A 12269-nucleotide genomic window follows, 5' to 3' on the forward strand; every position below is an offset into this window, starting at 1 on the left:
TGATCCTCGTGAATACATTCCTCATAATCTATGAGCTTATGCTCGGGTGACCGCCTGTCGGCCATGATGAAAGCCACGTAGCAGACCACCAGAGAAGTGCTTAGTTCTTCGGTCTTCACACCAGAGAGACAACAGCCCTGCTCAGCCGCTCGCGACGGCTGGAAACCCCCGTCCCCTCGCCACCCGCACCAAGCGATGGTGTGCAGTCGCGAATTTGCCCAACCCGGGCTCAATCCTGTGCCAACAAAACCCCCCGGCTTCTCAGCGTGAGCATAAGCTTGGGAATACCCATTCTCCACGACACGAACGAGCACACCACAGGAGGCAGCACAGTCCTTCAGCACCAGTCAAGCGCTGCTCAGTTTCAGCTTCATTCCCAACCCTAGCTAAGCTCAAGCCAGCATTATCCAGCATTATCTGATTCAATCCTCAAGAGTCCAGAACAAGCGCGCATCAACGATCCGACATCGCATCTGACCATATTCCAACATAGACAGAAAATACCAGCCTTCACACTTGGAAGCCAAGGCTCACGAGAATGAAAAATGTCCAAGGCAGTCGAGAGACAAGGGCAGCGGGGTGTTTTTTGGCTATACCACTACGCATCATACGAGAGTTGCTGGCAGTTTATGGGGTTGTGGCTTTGCGGCTACAGTAGCACGGCCGATCCTGACGAGCCCGGGAATGAATGTGTCATTGCGAAGCGAGGAACGAAGAGCCACAAGGCAGGAGGGACAAGACAAGAGCCACTGTGGCCCCGGTGTGGAGCCCGACACCATACGAAGAGTCGGTCGGCCATCATGTTTGAGCTTGAATGGTCCTCGAAAAATCCTACGCTGTCCTTGACTCCCTTTCAACACGCTGGTCTCACTTTGATGGGTGCTCAACCTCGGGAAATCAAACGGGGTGTCTGATCCTCAAAGTCGAGGTCAGTGGCAGGTGTGTGAGCTTGTGTCGAACGGCACCCGTACTATTCGGTCAGAATTGCCTTCTTTCATTGCTCTTCCGGACCTATGCCTCCTAGTTCTTAATATGGCTGCTTTAGTTTGGCTCTTGGAGGCCTCAGCCGCATCCCGCTGGGTGTTCACGTCCAGCCAGACAAATTACTTCTCCTCCCAGAGAACCCTTCTTTTTCGTATGGCCAACCTAAATGCATCACAAAGATTCCAGGTCCGCGGATGGAATGGAGACACAGAGCTGAAGCCCTGCCCAAGTCCCACCACCTTATAATCTCCATGATTTCGCTTATGTACTCCAGTAAATCCATCTTCATTGTCCGCCGTTCACATATTTTGGCTGCTCGAAGCGACATGCTCGTATGATTGCGTGTGTTCCATCAAGGCAGTTCAGGAATATGACCGCAACCGAGGAGGCTCCAGGCACAGTGATCGAAAGTTTGATCCTGCCTCATATCACCTTTCGGGGCCTCATGCTCACAAACCCACTCTGCTAGCTGCGTGAGTCCCGGTGTTCCACAAGGCCGCCGACCAGGGAAGATAGGATAGAGATGAGTTCGGCGGTGCCGAGACTCGAAAGTACGCGTCCAACAGCAATTTACCACAAGAGTTCTAAAAGTCGTAATTCGTCCAGAGCCGTGTGAGGTTGCCGAAGGCCGGGCTATTGTGCATATCGTCAAGGCCGCATCTGTCCCAAAAGTGGTGAGCATAAGGCTGCATGTTCTTCCAATCGCTCCGCGAAGACGGCCTTGGGCTAGATGTCGAAGTAAAACCGATCCCTCCATTTTCGCGAACGCATCAATTCTCACCATTCACGAAAGCATGCCGAAGGATTTCTTCCGGATGCTGAACCGATTCTTCTTCTCCTTGGGCAAGTCCTTCTCTGGCGTGTCACCGCCGCCTGCTGGCATTGGGGGCACAATGTTCTCTTCCGACGGATTAGACGGAGGCTTGTCTTTCTTGGTCAAGGAGCCGAACCGCAGACTTTTCGATCGCTTGAATTTCTCAAAGCCTGAAGACCCGCCGCCGTTCGATTGATAAGTATGTGCTCGCTCAAGCGCGTTTCGTTGATCTTCTTCTGCCTTTGTCTGCTTGCTTGCTTCCAAAGCTGCCTTGAGATCTGCTTCTTGCTTTTTGTGAGCCTCAGTGATTTTGTTGGCCAGGTCTTTCCGACGTAGCCGTTCAGCTTCTTGTCTGTCCTTCTCGGCCTGCTTTTCTGCCGCTTTTCGCGCCTTCTCTTCTTTGGCTTTCTCCTTCTTACTTTGTACCACCGGGCTGGCGGGTCGGGCGGCGGCAATAGTGGGTGATCTGGGAGGTGCAACATGGCCGTTGGCCTTGAAGTCCGGTGGTGCTGTCATTGCATGATCGAGTGCAGCATATTGCGCAGCTTCTGCGGACGGATTTGGAGAGCTTAGCGGGCTGACTGTCTCGACACGGTGGAGTTCCGCTGAACGTTTAGCGTCGACACCGATCCCAGCAGTGAGATCCTGAGAAGCCCGTCTCTTGCCTTCTGTCCTTTGCTCCTTGTGGACTTCTTCTAGCGTGGTCTCCTGGTAAAACAAGACATATGCCGTGGCGAGCCCTGCTTTGTCTCCGAAGAAGTTGCGAACAAAATTCTTGTCCACGGGTTCGACCATTTCGTCGTCAAAAAGGAGCCAGCCCCGATCCTGCGTCTTGATGATGGAGACATAATGACCGTGGTAAGGACCACCTCCGATGTGCACAACCACTGCGTACAACTCGTAGAGTCGATCAGGATCTTCGGCGTCATCCGTAGTGTTGAACAACCTCAAATGGTATGGGTACACGACCTTGTGAAACAGCTTCTGCAGCCGTCCAAAATCCTCGGTATACTTGAATCGTTTCAGGTGAAGAGCCAGGATCCGGGGGAGCCTCTTAATCTTCATGCGTTTTTCGGCTTCTTGAAGACCGCCGCAGTTGTCGCAATGGAACTTATTTCGCTCACACAGCATTTCCTCCTCGGAGAATCTTCGTAGACATGCTGTGACAGAGGAGTGCTGCTCCAAGTCGACCGATAAGTCCAGAAAAGGTTCGTCACGTTGCGACACGTTTTCGCACGTCAAACACCGAGTTTCAGAGGTCAGGGTGCCTTCGAAGAGCTGGTGCAGCCATCTTGTGGGAGAACTTGCCGTCGGGACCGGCAATATCGAAGGGAATTGGACGGTTGCTGATTCTGACCTGACCATGTCGGTTGGGTCCTCTTTCTTCGGAGGGGGCTCCTCCGCCTTTTTCTGGGCGATCAATTTTCGGTCGTGAGCCTCCAGATTTTCCAAAACCGTGTTGAGGAGGAGATTGAGGAATTCATGGGCATCCTGATGCATTGCGGACCTGAACATCTCGTTCTCTTGTCGAAGCACTTCGAGCAACCTCCATCCACTCACAACTCCGGTCCTGTACTGAGCCGTAACAATGGCTTCGAACATGTCTTTCAGCGAGGTAAAAAGAGTTTCGGGCATGTCATAATCCTTGGAATTATCGTAAGTCATGTTTAATATCGGCCCTGCCTGAAGCGCCTGTTTCTTTTTGTACTCCGGCGAGTCCTTGTCTTCTGGTTTCTGTTGCTGCGGAGGGGTGCCAGCGTTTCGGGAGGATGCAGGTCCGGTGGGTTTCTTTGCCGCCCCATTCTGTTGGCTCGGTGGCTGTCGAGGGGGTGCGTGCTTCTGAGAGAAAGCGATTGAATCGGGGGACGATCGGCGAGGGTACGAAAGGACATTTTCTCGAAACGGTACGGAATAGTAGAGACACTGCAGTATTGAGTTGCAATAGCTATAGCAGTCAGCGCGCCTCGACTCGGTGATTCACGCATTCCAGCACTGACCAGCTGTTTCCAAACTGGATGAGTGTTAGCCAGAGACCAAAGATCGGGATCAGGACGCTACCACATTTTCCATGCCCAGGAATTTATCGCTGCCGTCGTTGCGAATCGGGCCGGCGTTCGCAAGCATGCGCTCGAGAGGGGTAGGAGCAGGTCCGCTGGCGTCCTTTCTCGCCGTGGCCGGGCCTACTGCCGGTGCAGAGGCATTCTGTGGACAGTTAGCATCCCGCAAAAACCGTCGAAACAGGCTGAGAAGGGCGCGCAAGCTTCTTCCGATATTGAGGAAGTGGAAGACGCCGCTCATCTGATGTGTCCACTCACCTGGCTCTTGAGTTTCCCAAAGAAGGAAGTCATGGCTAACGCGCCTCATCTGCGGTCACCCGAGAACAGTTCAGGTCAGGTTGCAGTCACACTGTGGGAGAGCGCATGCGTAGTGTAGCAGGAGCGATGGGTTCAGAGGTCATGCGCGGGAGGAATCGAGGACACAGCGGGTAAGGAGTCGATAAGGCAGCGGTACGGTACGCTCGAGATCAGCTTTGAAATCGGCCGGCACAAGGTGATAGATGAGAACAGTGGGAGTGGTGGTACTCCTGGCTCTTGGTGGTAGCAGTCAAGCAGCGGCTTAAACTAGAACGGTAGTGGTGGAATTCTATGCGCCTTCTGCATGGGTAAAGATGGGGTCTTGTCTCGTGGCGGAGGGGCAGGCCGCGCGCAGGCTGCCCGGCACCCTGGCTCACTGGCTATTTACTGGGTACTGGGGGTGGCCAGAGCGAACCGCGACCTGCGAGGATGCGTGGTTGCATGCATGGCTTCAACGCTTGTTGGAGTTTCTGCGGGCGAACGAATGGACACGCCCCGGCCAAACCGTCGGCTAAGGGACCAGCCTCCACCACATTTCACCCCTCGGAGCTATCAATAATGCCACCCACTGTCCGTTGCCCACCACCGAAGCGGTCAGTGCTCACGGTACTCGATCAGCTGGTGTCGGACAATAGTGCTCGAAATCTCTGTCCTGTGTAGCACGACCAGAGCCCCAGATGCCCATCTGCAATGGTAGTCGCGCCGAGATCTCCCGGCACATATGGGCCGTCTCCATGTAGCAAAAACGACGTGCATCTCACTAGACCAGTTCTAGACGTCTTCTTGAAGTGCCGTTTGCGGCTGGCGCCTAACAGCCCAGGACCAACGTTCTAGCGCCCATCCACGGCAGGGTGTCCGCCGTTACCATCGCGCGATGTCAAAAGGTCACAGATCGCTTGGGAACGGAGGACTCGCGTTGAGGAGCGATGCCGAAGGAGGAAGGGCGGAGCGATGACGCAGTGGCTGACGGCTGCAAACAAGCGTGCATCCATCACCAACCACCGTCCAGGTGAAGCCTCCCAGCACAGTTATTCAACGACTAGCTTTGCAGAACGGCTTAAACACAGACACAAGCCCGTTTGGCCCTGCGAGGTCAATCCGCCGGCCAGGGGCCCAGGAAGTATCATATCACTACTGTCAAGGACCGCGTAGGATTGGGTACGATCTGACTCTCCTGGCATGGATAGGGCAAGACTTCGGCACCCGCGGCTCCAAGCAGCTTTTGACCCTCCAAAACCTCCCGTGTCTGGGCTTATTCTCCGGTATTGGAGCCTGCAACACCGCCATGGGAGAATTTGCCTGATATCGGCTTGGTATTACCAGAAGCGGTGTTGCTCGTTCTCAGTTGACTGAGTGACGAGCAGGTCTCCTCCAGTCTTGGTGCTGTGTGATTTGGGTCAGAACCGACCCTCTGGACAGAACATTCGATGGCTTCTTTGCAGTCTCACACGTGGCAAGAGGCCTGTTTTAGGCTCAAGCCGAGTGGATTTATTCTTTGGCCGCCCGGATCTCAGATTCGGTCAGCCACCTCAACACGTTGGAGGAGGCCTGGAAAGGCTCGACGGCTTCTCGCACATGGCGATCACCGGTTTCTACTCCGTAGTGTGCAGCCTACGGGGTAGTCGATCTTACCACAAGAGCCCGCATGACAGGTTCGTGAGGAGAAGGCCGGGGCCCGCCTCCGCAGTCTAACCCAAAATGCATCTCCTTCAGCAGGCACTCGGTTAGTAGTGCATGGTTGGTTGCGTGCATCTGTCCGTCACCTATCAAGTGGACTGATCTCTTCAGGGCGCCAGCAACGGCGCAATGCGTCGTGCGAAGTGTTTTCGAATAAACGAAAGCACCTATACCAGCAGAACACTGATGCCTGTTATAACTAATCCCGTAACCGCAGAATCTCGGTCAAAAATTCCTCGAAGCTCATGGTCACATACCCGTCCCTGTCGTCGTCGTATCTCTTAAAAACATCGGTCATTCTCTTCAGGCTGATGCATGATTGTACAAAGAGATCGAAGCTCATGCCCCGATCCTGGACCGCACTTCGATCATTGTATGCATTGTATAATGTATTGACGAAAGGCGGAGACAGTCGATATCCAAAGGCTGTCATGGCGTTGGAGAATTCGTTCAACGATATGCGGCCACTTCCGTCCTCGTCAAATCGCTCAAACAGAGTGCGCCAGGCAGCAAGAAATCGCCATAGATTTTCAAACTCTGGGAAAGTTATGGTAGGACCTTGTGGCTGCTTCGGAGGCGAGTTGGTGAACATGGCCATTAACGAAGTGATGGTCCGGGTGTCGAAAGGAGTGAAGTCGGCGTTTACCAAGGCCGAGCCAAGCTCAGTCGTGGTCAGCGACCCGGTGCATGATACATTTGCAGCACGGAACAGGGACTGTAGGTCGTTCGCTACCGAATCTGGAGGCGCAGGCGTCCGCCCGCCATATTGGGTGGCCTCGTTGGAAGTCCGTCGCATCCCAGCCGGGTCGCCCTGAGGATGATATCCGTAGCCATAGCTCGTAGGAGGCGGTGACTGCAAGCGACTGTAGTGAGGGTCGCCGTATTGCTGATTTGGGGGAGGCCGTTGTTGGGGGTATGTCTGAATGGGACTCGGTCGGTAGGAGTTCTGCGGGACGGGCGAAGGTGATGGGCGCCAGCCAGCACCAGCGTTCGGACCCAAGGGGGGTTGGTTGGGACTGGGACGACCGTGTTGGCGATTCGCTTCGAGCTGGCTGAGTGCTTGTGCAGCCTGCTCAGGCTCTGCGTGGCTGACGGTACGGTCAGTCTTACTGCTCAAATGCGGGCGAAGTGGAGGGGTCAATGTGCATACGCAGGCAAGGCATCCGGATTGAAGGCTTTGTTGTACGCCATGGGAAGATAGCAGTATGAGTAGAGAATCGAAGTGCCAGCTAGGGGAAGGGAGACGTATACGGCAATGAAGCAGAGAAGCCGTCCATTTTATGTTGCCATGAGGCTGAGCGCAGAGTCAAGTTCGAATCTTGACCGGTTTGCATGTCGATGAGTCTGGATCGCAGCTGGGCGTCCGCAGGCAAACGGTGCCTAGGGAGGCGTCTTACCTACCGCGGTCTCCAAGTCTTAACCTCCCCCCCACTTCTCAAGGACCTCAGGAAATGCTCACCTAGCACTCACCAACACCTGACCGGTTTGCTTGCTGCACTACTTCGTTTAACGAAGATCGCAGACCTTCTGCTCCTTGAGGACCAGGAGTCTACGCAGGTGGTAGTCTCCGCTTGTGCGACCATCTGAGGGTCTTTAGGCATCCCCGGGCTGCATACTTCCTACCTAGGCGATGATGTCGACCGGGACTTTCACCTGTCACCGAAGTTCAACCCGCGCTTGAGTAGTTCATGTCAACCACCACGACCACACACACAGTCCTCGTATTGCCTACCTCGGCTTCGAAGGCGACTCTGTCGACTCTGAGACCACCCTCCTCTGTCGTCCTTCTAGCAATATCAGGTCGAGGCCCCCTCCTGTCATTGTGCCGAAGTGATCAGAACGCGTTTAACCCCTGTGGGACGTGAGCAGCTTTTCACCCAAGCTCAGCGCTGACGCTTGCCGCGCGCCGCCCAAGCTGGGACTGGAGGACTGTCAATCGGCGTCATAGCCTGCATAAGATCTGCCAGCTCAGCAGGCGGCGGGCGATATCCGTGTGCCCCCCATGCACTTGAGCAGATGGCCTGAAGTTTAGCCCGGCAGGCCCGTTCTTTTGTCGGACTTGAGCAGCTGCTTAACTAATTAGTGGCTCGCCGGTGGTTCGGATTGCACCCACAGGCGCGGAATTCGCCATTGATCCTGCCGACGCACCATTGATGCAGATGCAGTCGTCCCTTCTTTCCCATCTGCGGATGGCCTTCTCCTTACCGGACTCAGACCATATATCTCTGTGTATCGCTCTCCTCCGCTGACATATACCCTATTGAGCTGGCTCCGGTTACCTGAGCCTCTGTCAGACACGAACGAATCTCGAGCTCGACGTTCTTCGAGCGCCCGACGAATCAGCAGAACCTGGTTGCATAATACGTACGTCTCCCGATCAGCTGAACGGTTCAGCCTTTAGATATGAGCCCTGTCAGTGTGCAAGACTTCTGGCTATTCGGTTACGGGTAAGTCTTCGATTGGGAACCTAAGTCTTAAGCCGGTTGTTCTCCTACAAGCCCCCTCGTTGACTTGAAACGCTCGAGTATCTCAGGAGTCTAATATGGAAACCTCCACCACACTTTGGTAAGAGATGATGGTTTGCTTTTCCTGCTGTGAAGGCGACTGTGCTTATGCCGTATAGATCAGCGGATTCCGGGCTACATCAAAGGCTACGTTCGTCGGTTCTGGCAGGTAGGAGGTTATCAACGCGACACGCGACACGCGACTAGTTCACCCACCGCTAATATTCCGGATATAGGCAAGGTGAGCAAATATTGAAGGATTCGAAGTCATGTCGTTGAGCAAATCAATTCAGTGAGGACCATCGCGGTACACCGAACGCTCCGGGAAGGGTGGTCACGTTGATTGAAAGATCATTCTGGGCAACGCTTGACGATCCCGTACGACCTGGGCCTCAGCCCTTACCCTATCGCTGCCTTGCAGTATGACTGACATCCACCAGCAACGCCACACGGAACGAGATGTTGTTTGGGGCGTCGCCTATCATATCATACCATCCAAGGTCGAAGAAGTCAAAGAGTACCTCGATATTCGCGAAATGTATGCCACTTGATTCCACCACGGGAATGGTTTGTTGACTTCCGACAGCAATGGGTACAGCATCCAATATACGCCTTTTCACCCCGCAGACTCGTCGCTCGCAAGTATACACTGTCTTGTCTACATTGGTATGCCTGATAATCCCCAGTTTTTGGGTGTCCAGGCACCCCAGGACATTGCCGACACCATCAACGCCAGCGTCGGCCCGAGTGGGGAGAACAGAGAATATCTTCTCCATCTTGAACGAGCCCTGGAAGAACTGTGTCCGGACAGTCACGATGAACATATTACAGATCTTGCTCGAAGAGTGCGAGCACTTACGCCGCCTCTGAGGGAATCCCGTCGACCGCCTGCACACGACAATGCCCTCCGAAAGGTGAGGAGCACTGAAGAACAAGAGGAAATTGAGAAGGAAGGGTGACTGCCTCTACGGCAAGGACATTCTGGACTACCTCTGCTGGCTGGAATCAAGACGATCCGAGACAGCAGGTTGCAACCGCTGCCACCGCGTTAGCTTTGCTTTTCCACATGACAAAGTCGCCGGGTACCATCGCGCAAACATATTCTTGCCCTCTGGCTGCTGCTCTATTGTCGATAAGGTCCTTGCTGGCCATATGGATTGCTGCCTCCTTGCGGCTGGCCCCCTCCGCCTTGTGGTCCACCTGGTTGTTGGTATTGCGCATTGTACTGTCCGTACGGAGCGGGATACGCTGCGCCACGGCCAGGACCTGTGGCACTCGGGTTTCGTGCTTGACTTCCAGGCTGCTGATAGCCTCCGGACGCGGTCATGGGCATTGTGTATCCACCTCTTCCACCAAAGCCACCGCCTCTACCAGTGCCACCTTGTCTGTTGTCCTGGGCATGGTCTACTCGAATCAGGCGGCCGTCGAATCTGTTCGATAGGTCAGCCTCGGGGTGCGAGTGAGATTCACCAGTTCGTCTCACTCGGTGTTGTTCATCCTCTGGAGCGCTTCATCCGCTTCCGCCCTGGTTGAGAACCGAACAAACCCGAACCCTCGACTTCGGTTCGTATCGCGGTCCTTGACAACAACCTAAACGACGTTAGCCACCGTGTATGAGAGCCATTGCCACAATCATTACAGCCTCTTCCACTTTGCCAAACCGCTGGAAGCCTTCATGTAATGTTTCGTCGGTAGTGTGCCAGGCAAGACCTCTGTGGAGCGACCAAGTCAATTTTTGCCTAGAGTTGCATTTGTAAGGACTTCAAGCACATACCCAATGAAGAGCTTCGCCATCGTGCATTCGACAAGCGGCGCCCAAGAATACTAACCGTTGCGAAGGACTGTCCGATCCATCAAAGTAAGCCCCGGTAGCGGTCTGGGACTCCTAGAGCTCACCGCACAAAGTCACAGATACCGAAGGAGACAATAGGCAGATCTCGGTCGCTATAGGGATCTCATTGGTCAAAAATCTGCAGCCGTTCATGCAATCTATCAGTTAGAGCTGGTGCAATTTAGCCCCAATCACCGAACAATATGGCATCAACCAACGCTTCTTGAGCCTGTGGTCGCCTGGCTAAACGGGGGAGGGAGAACGAGTGGGTTGGGCGAAGTGGTCAGGTCGACACAAGTTAAGTTCGGCCCTGTGTCGATTTCCACATGGAAATCCAAGGGGTCCTCTTGCGTCCGCTCTATTGCTCGGAGTATGGCGGCAGGGGACCTTCTGAAGACGCGAAACTTGTTTCCGCGTGAACGGGACTCTGACAGGACGAATGCTTGGTGACGAATGCCGACTACAATACAGCATGTTCGAGGCGAAGATGATCTCTTGCAGGTCGAAGCAGAAGGCATCCGAATGCAAACCCACGGGAGTGGAGCTCGACTCTCCCCTCCGATGCACTATAGGCAATGCTGTGATAGGGTGGTGCTTGGGTGCTAGAGGGTCAAGATCGTTGGTCACCATGGGGGGGTTTTGTCTCGACACTACTTGATACGGTGGACTTGGACGCCTTCGCTGCACGGGTATGGGTGGGCCTCCCTGGCCTACCCAAAGGAGATCTCCCAGCGCAGCGGCAGCCGTTCGGCAGAAGTTATCACTGACATCCTGGTCCTTGCATCACGATATGGCATGTCTCTGTCACTCGTCGCAACGGCGTGCCAGCCTTACAGCAAGGAACACCATGCATTCAACACGTCCTTGAAACCTTCTCGAAGCCACCAAGAAGTCTGAACCTGTAGTGGGTGGAGTGCAAGAGCTGGGTATGCGGCCACACGTGGGTTTGCTGATACCTAGGTTTGACATTCCAGTATCCCTCGAGGTGACCCGCTAGGTGACGTTTCGACACTGTCGGCAACAGTCAGCACTGATGGTGTAATAGGGAATAGTCCCGGGAAGGGCTAGGTGATGGTGAAGCCCAGCGAGCCCTTGACCGCTGCTTGCACCCGGCAAAATATGGCTGCACTGGCACTGATTGGACACGACCATCGGTGAAGCAAATGAAACGAAGATTTCTCTGATGCTGGAGCGTCCCACTTGGAATCGACCTCATGTCCTTATCGGAGCTTTTCACTGGCAAACTCGATCGACGAACACCCCGCCTCTGGCTTGGTGCTCACGTACGAGTATGACGACCGAGGTAAATGGTCCCCATGGTGCCATGGCCGTTTTGCGGCACTGGTGGATGGTCCAGCTCGAGCGTAAAGGGGAGGGCGAAGGAGTGGAAGAAGTGGATGCGAGGATTGTACACTGGGTTGATTCGAGATCAGAATCGAAGGTTGATGCAGGCTCCCGCAGCTAGCAACTCAACTCTTAGAGGAGTCTCGGAGTCTGGTTGGAGGGGAGCAGGAAACAGGTGTGGTCCAACGCTGAATGACTGGCTGCGTGGTTGGGGATCATGTCCTCATCGGTGCTGAGAGCCGGGGCGGGGTGCCAGCTTTTGGTGGTGCAACGCTGGCACACTTCAGTCGAAGAAGAACGCCGCATGCCGCTAAGCTGCAACGATCCTTTAGCGACCTTCACAACGCCTACGACCAAAGTCAAAACGAGCTGGAGCCGACATTAATTGGGCAAGGGGAAACGAAAGCCTCAACGCAGACGTGTCTTGGCTGCTCTCTCCCGAATCTTCAACGTCCTGACCGAAACACTGATCAACAGCTGCTATGCGCACCGCTGCACTATGATGCACAGCGACCACTATTGCCCGCCAGTACAACGCCACGGGGGTCTGGCTCCCTCCACGGTGGGTGGTGCATCGACCGCATGCGGATCAGGATGCGCCCGGTGCCGGAACACCCAGGTATCAGTTCAGGTGACTTGGGAAAGCCTTGCGGATACCCAAGGAGGACGAACACGAGTAAAGACACAAGTGCGGTTTCCCGCGGATTTCATTGCTACTTTTGGGCGTCTCTCATCCATATACGCGGATTACTAGAGCAGAA

At 54.6% G+C, this 12269-nt stretch overlaps 4 protein-coding genes across 4 annotated transcripts; 1 reads left to right on the forward strand and 3 right to left on the reverse strand.

Moving 5' to 3' along the window:
* Window positions 1–1768: 1768 nt before the first annotated feature.
* G647_02638 (uncharacterized protein) lies at window positions 1769–4096 on the reverse strand (the record flags this gene model as incomplete). Its single annotated transcript, XM_008726984.1, has 3 exons — window positions 1769–3743; window positions 3796–3809; window positions 3857–4096. The coding sequence occupies 3 exons, from the start codon at window positions 4094–4096 to the stop codon at window positions 1769–1771; spliced, it is 2229 nt and encodes a 742-aa protein (XP_008725206.1).
* A 1932-nt stretch (window positions 4097–6028) lies between these two features.
* On the reverse strand, window positions 6029–7020 carry G647_02639 (uncharacterized protein; the record flags this gene model as incomplete). Its single annotated transcript, XM_008726985.1, has 2 exons — window positions 6029–6917; window positions 6980–7020. The coding sequence occupies 2 exons, from the start codon at window positions 7018–7020 to the stop codon at window positions 6029–6031; spliced, it is 930 nt and encodes a 309-aa protein (XP_008725207.1).
* Window positions 7021–8232: 1212 nt separating this feature from the next.
* Window positions 8233–9292, forward strand: G647_02640 (uncharacterized protein; the record flags this gene model as incomplete). Its single annotated transcript, XM_008726986.1, has 6 exons — window positions 8233–8276; window positions 8363–8394; window positions 8453–8509; window positions 8614–8711; window positions 8774–8871; window positions 8920–9292. 6 exons carry the CDS (start codon window positions 8233–8235, stop codon window positions 9290–9292), a joined length of 702 nt encoding a protein of 233 aa, XP_008725208.1.
* A 164-nt stretch (window positions 9293–9456) lies between these two features.
* G647_02641 (uncharacterized protein) lies at window positions 9457–10127 on the reverse strand (the record flags this gene model as incomplete). The annotated part of the gene is made up of 4 exons (XM_008726987.1): window positions 9457–9763; window positions 9817–9923; window positions 9973–10045; window positions 10108–10127. The coding sequence occupies 4 exons, from the start codon at window positions 10125–10127 to the stop codon at window positions 9457–9459; spliced, it is 507 nt and encodes a 168-aa protein (XP_008725209.1).
* Window positions 10128–12269: the final 2142 nt, after the last annotated feature.

Source organism: Cladophialophora carrionii (assembly GCF_000365165.1).
Source record: "Cladophialophora carrionii CBS 160.54 unplaced genomic scaffold supercont1.2, whole genome shotgun sequence".
Lineage (NCBI taxonomy): Eukaryota > Fungi > Ascomycota > Eurotiomycetes > Chaetothyriales > Herpotrichiellaceae > Cladophialophora > Cladophialophora carrionii.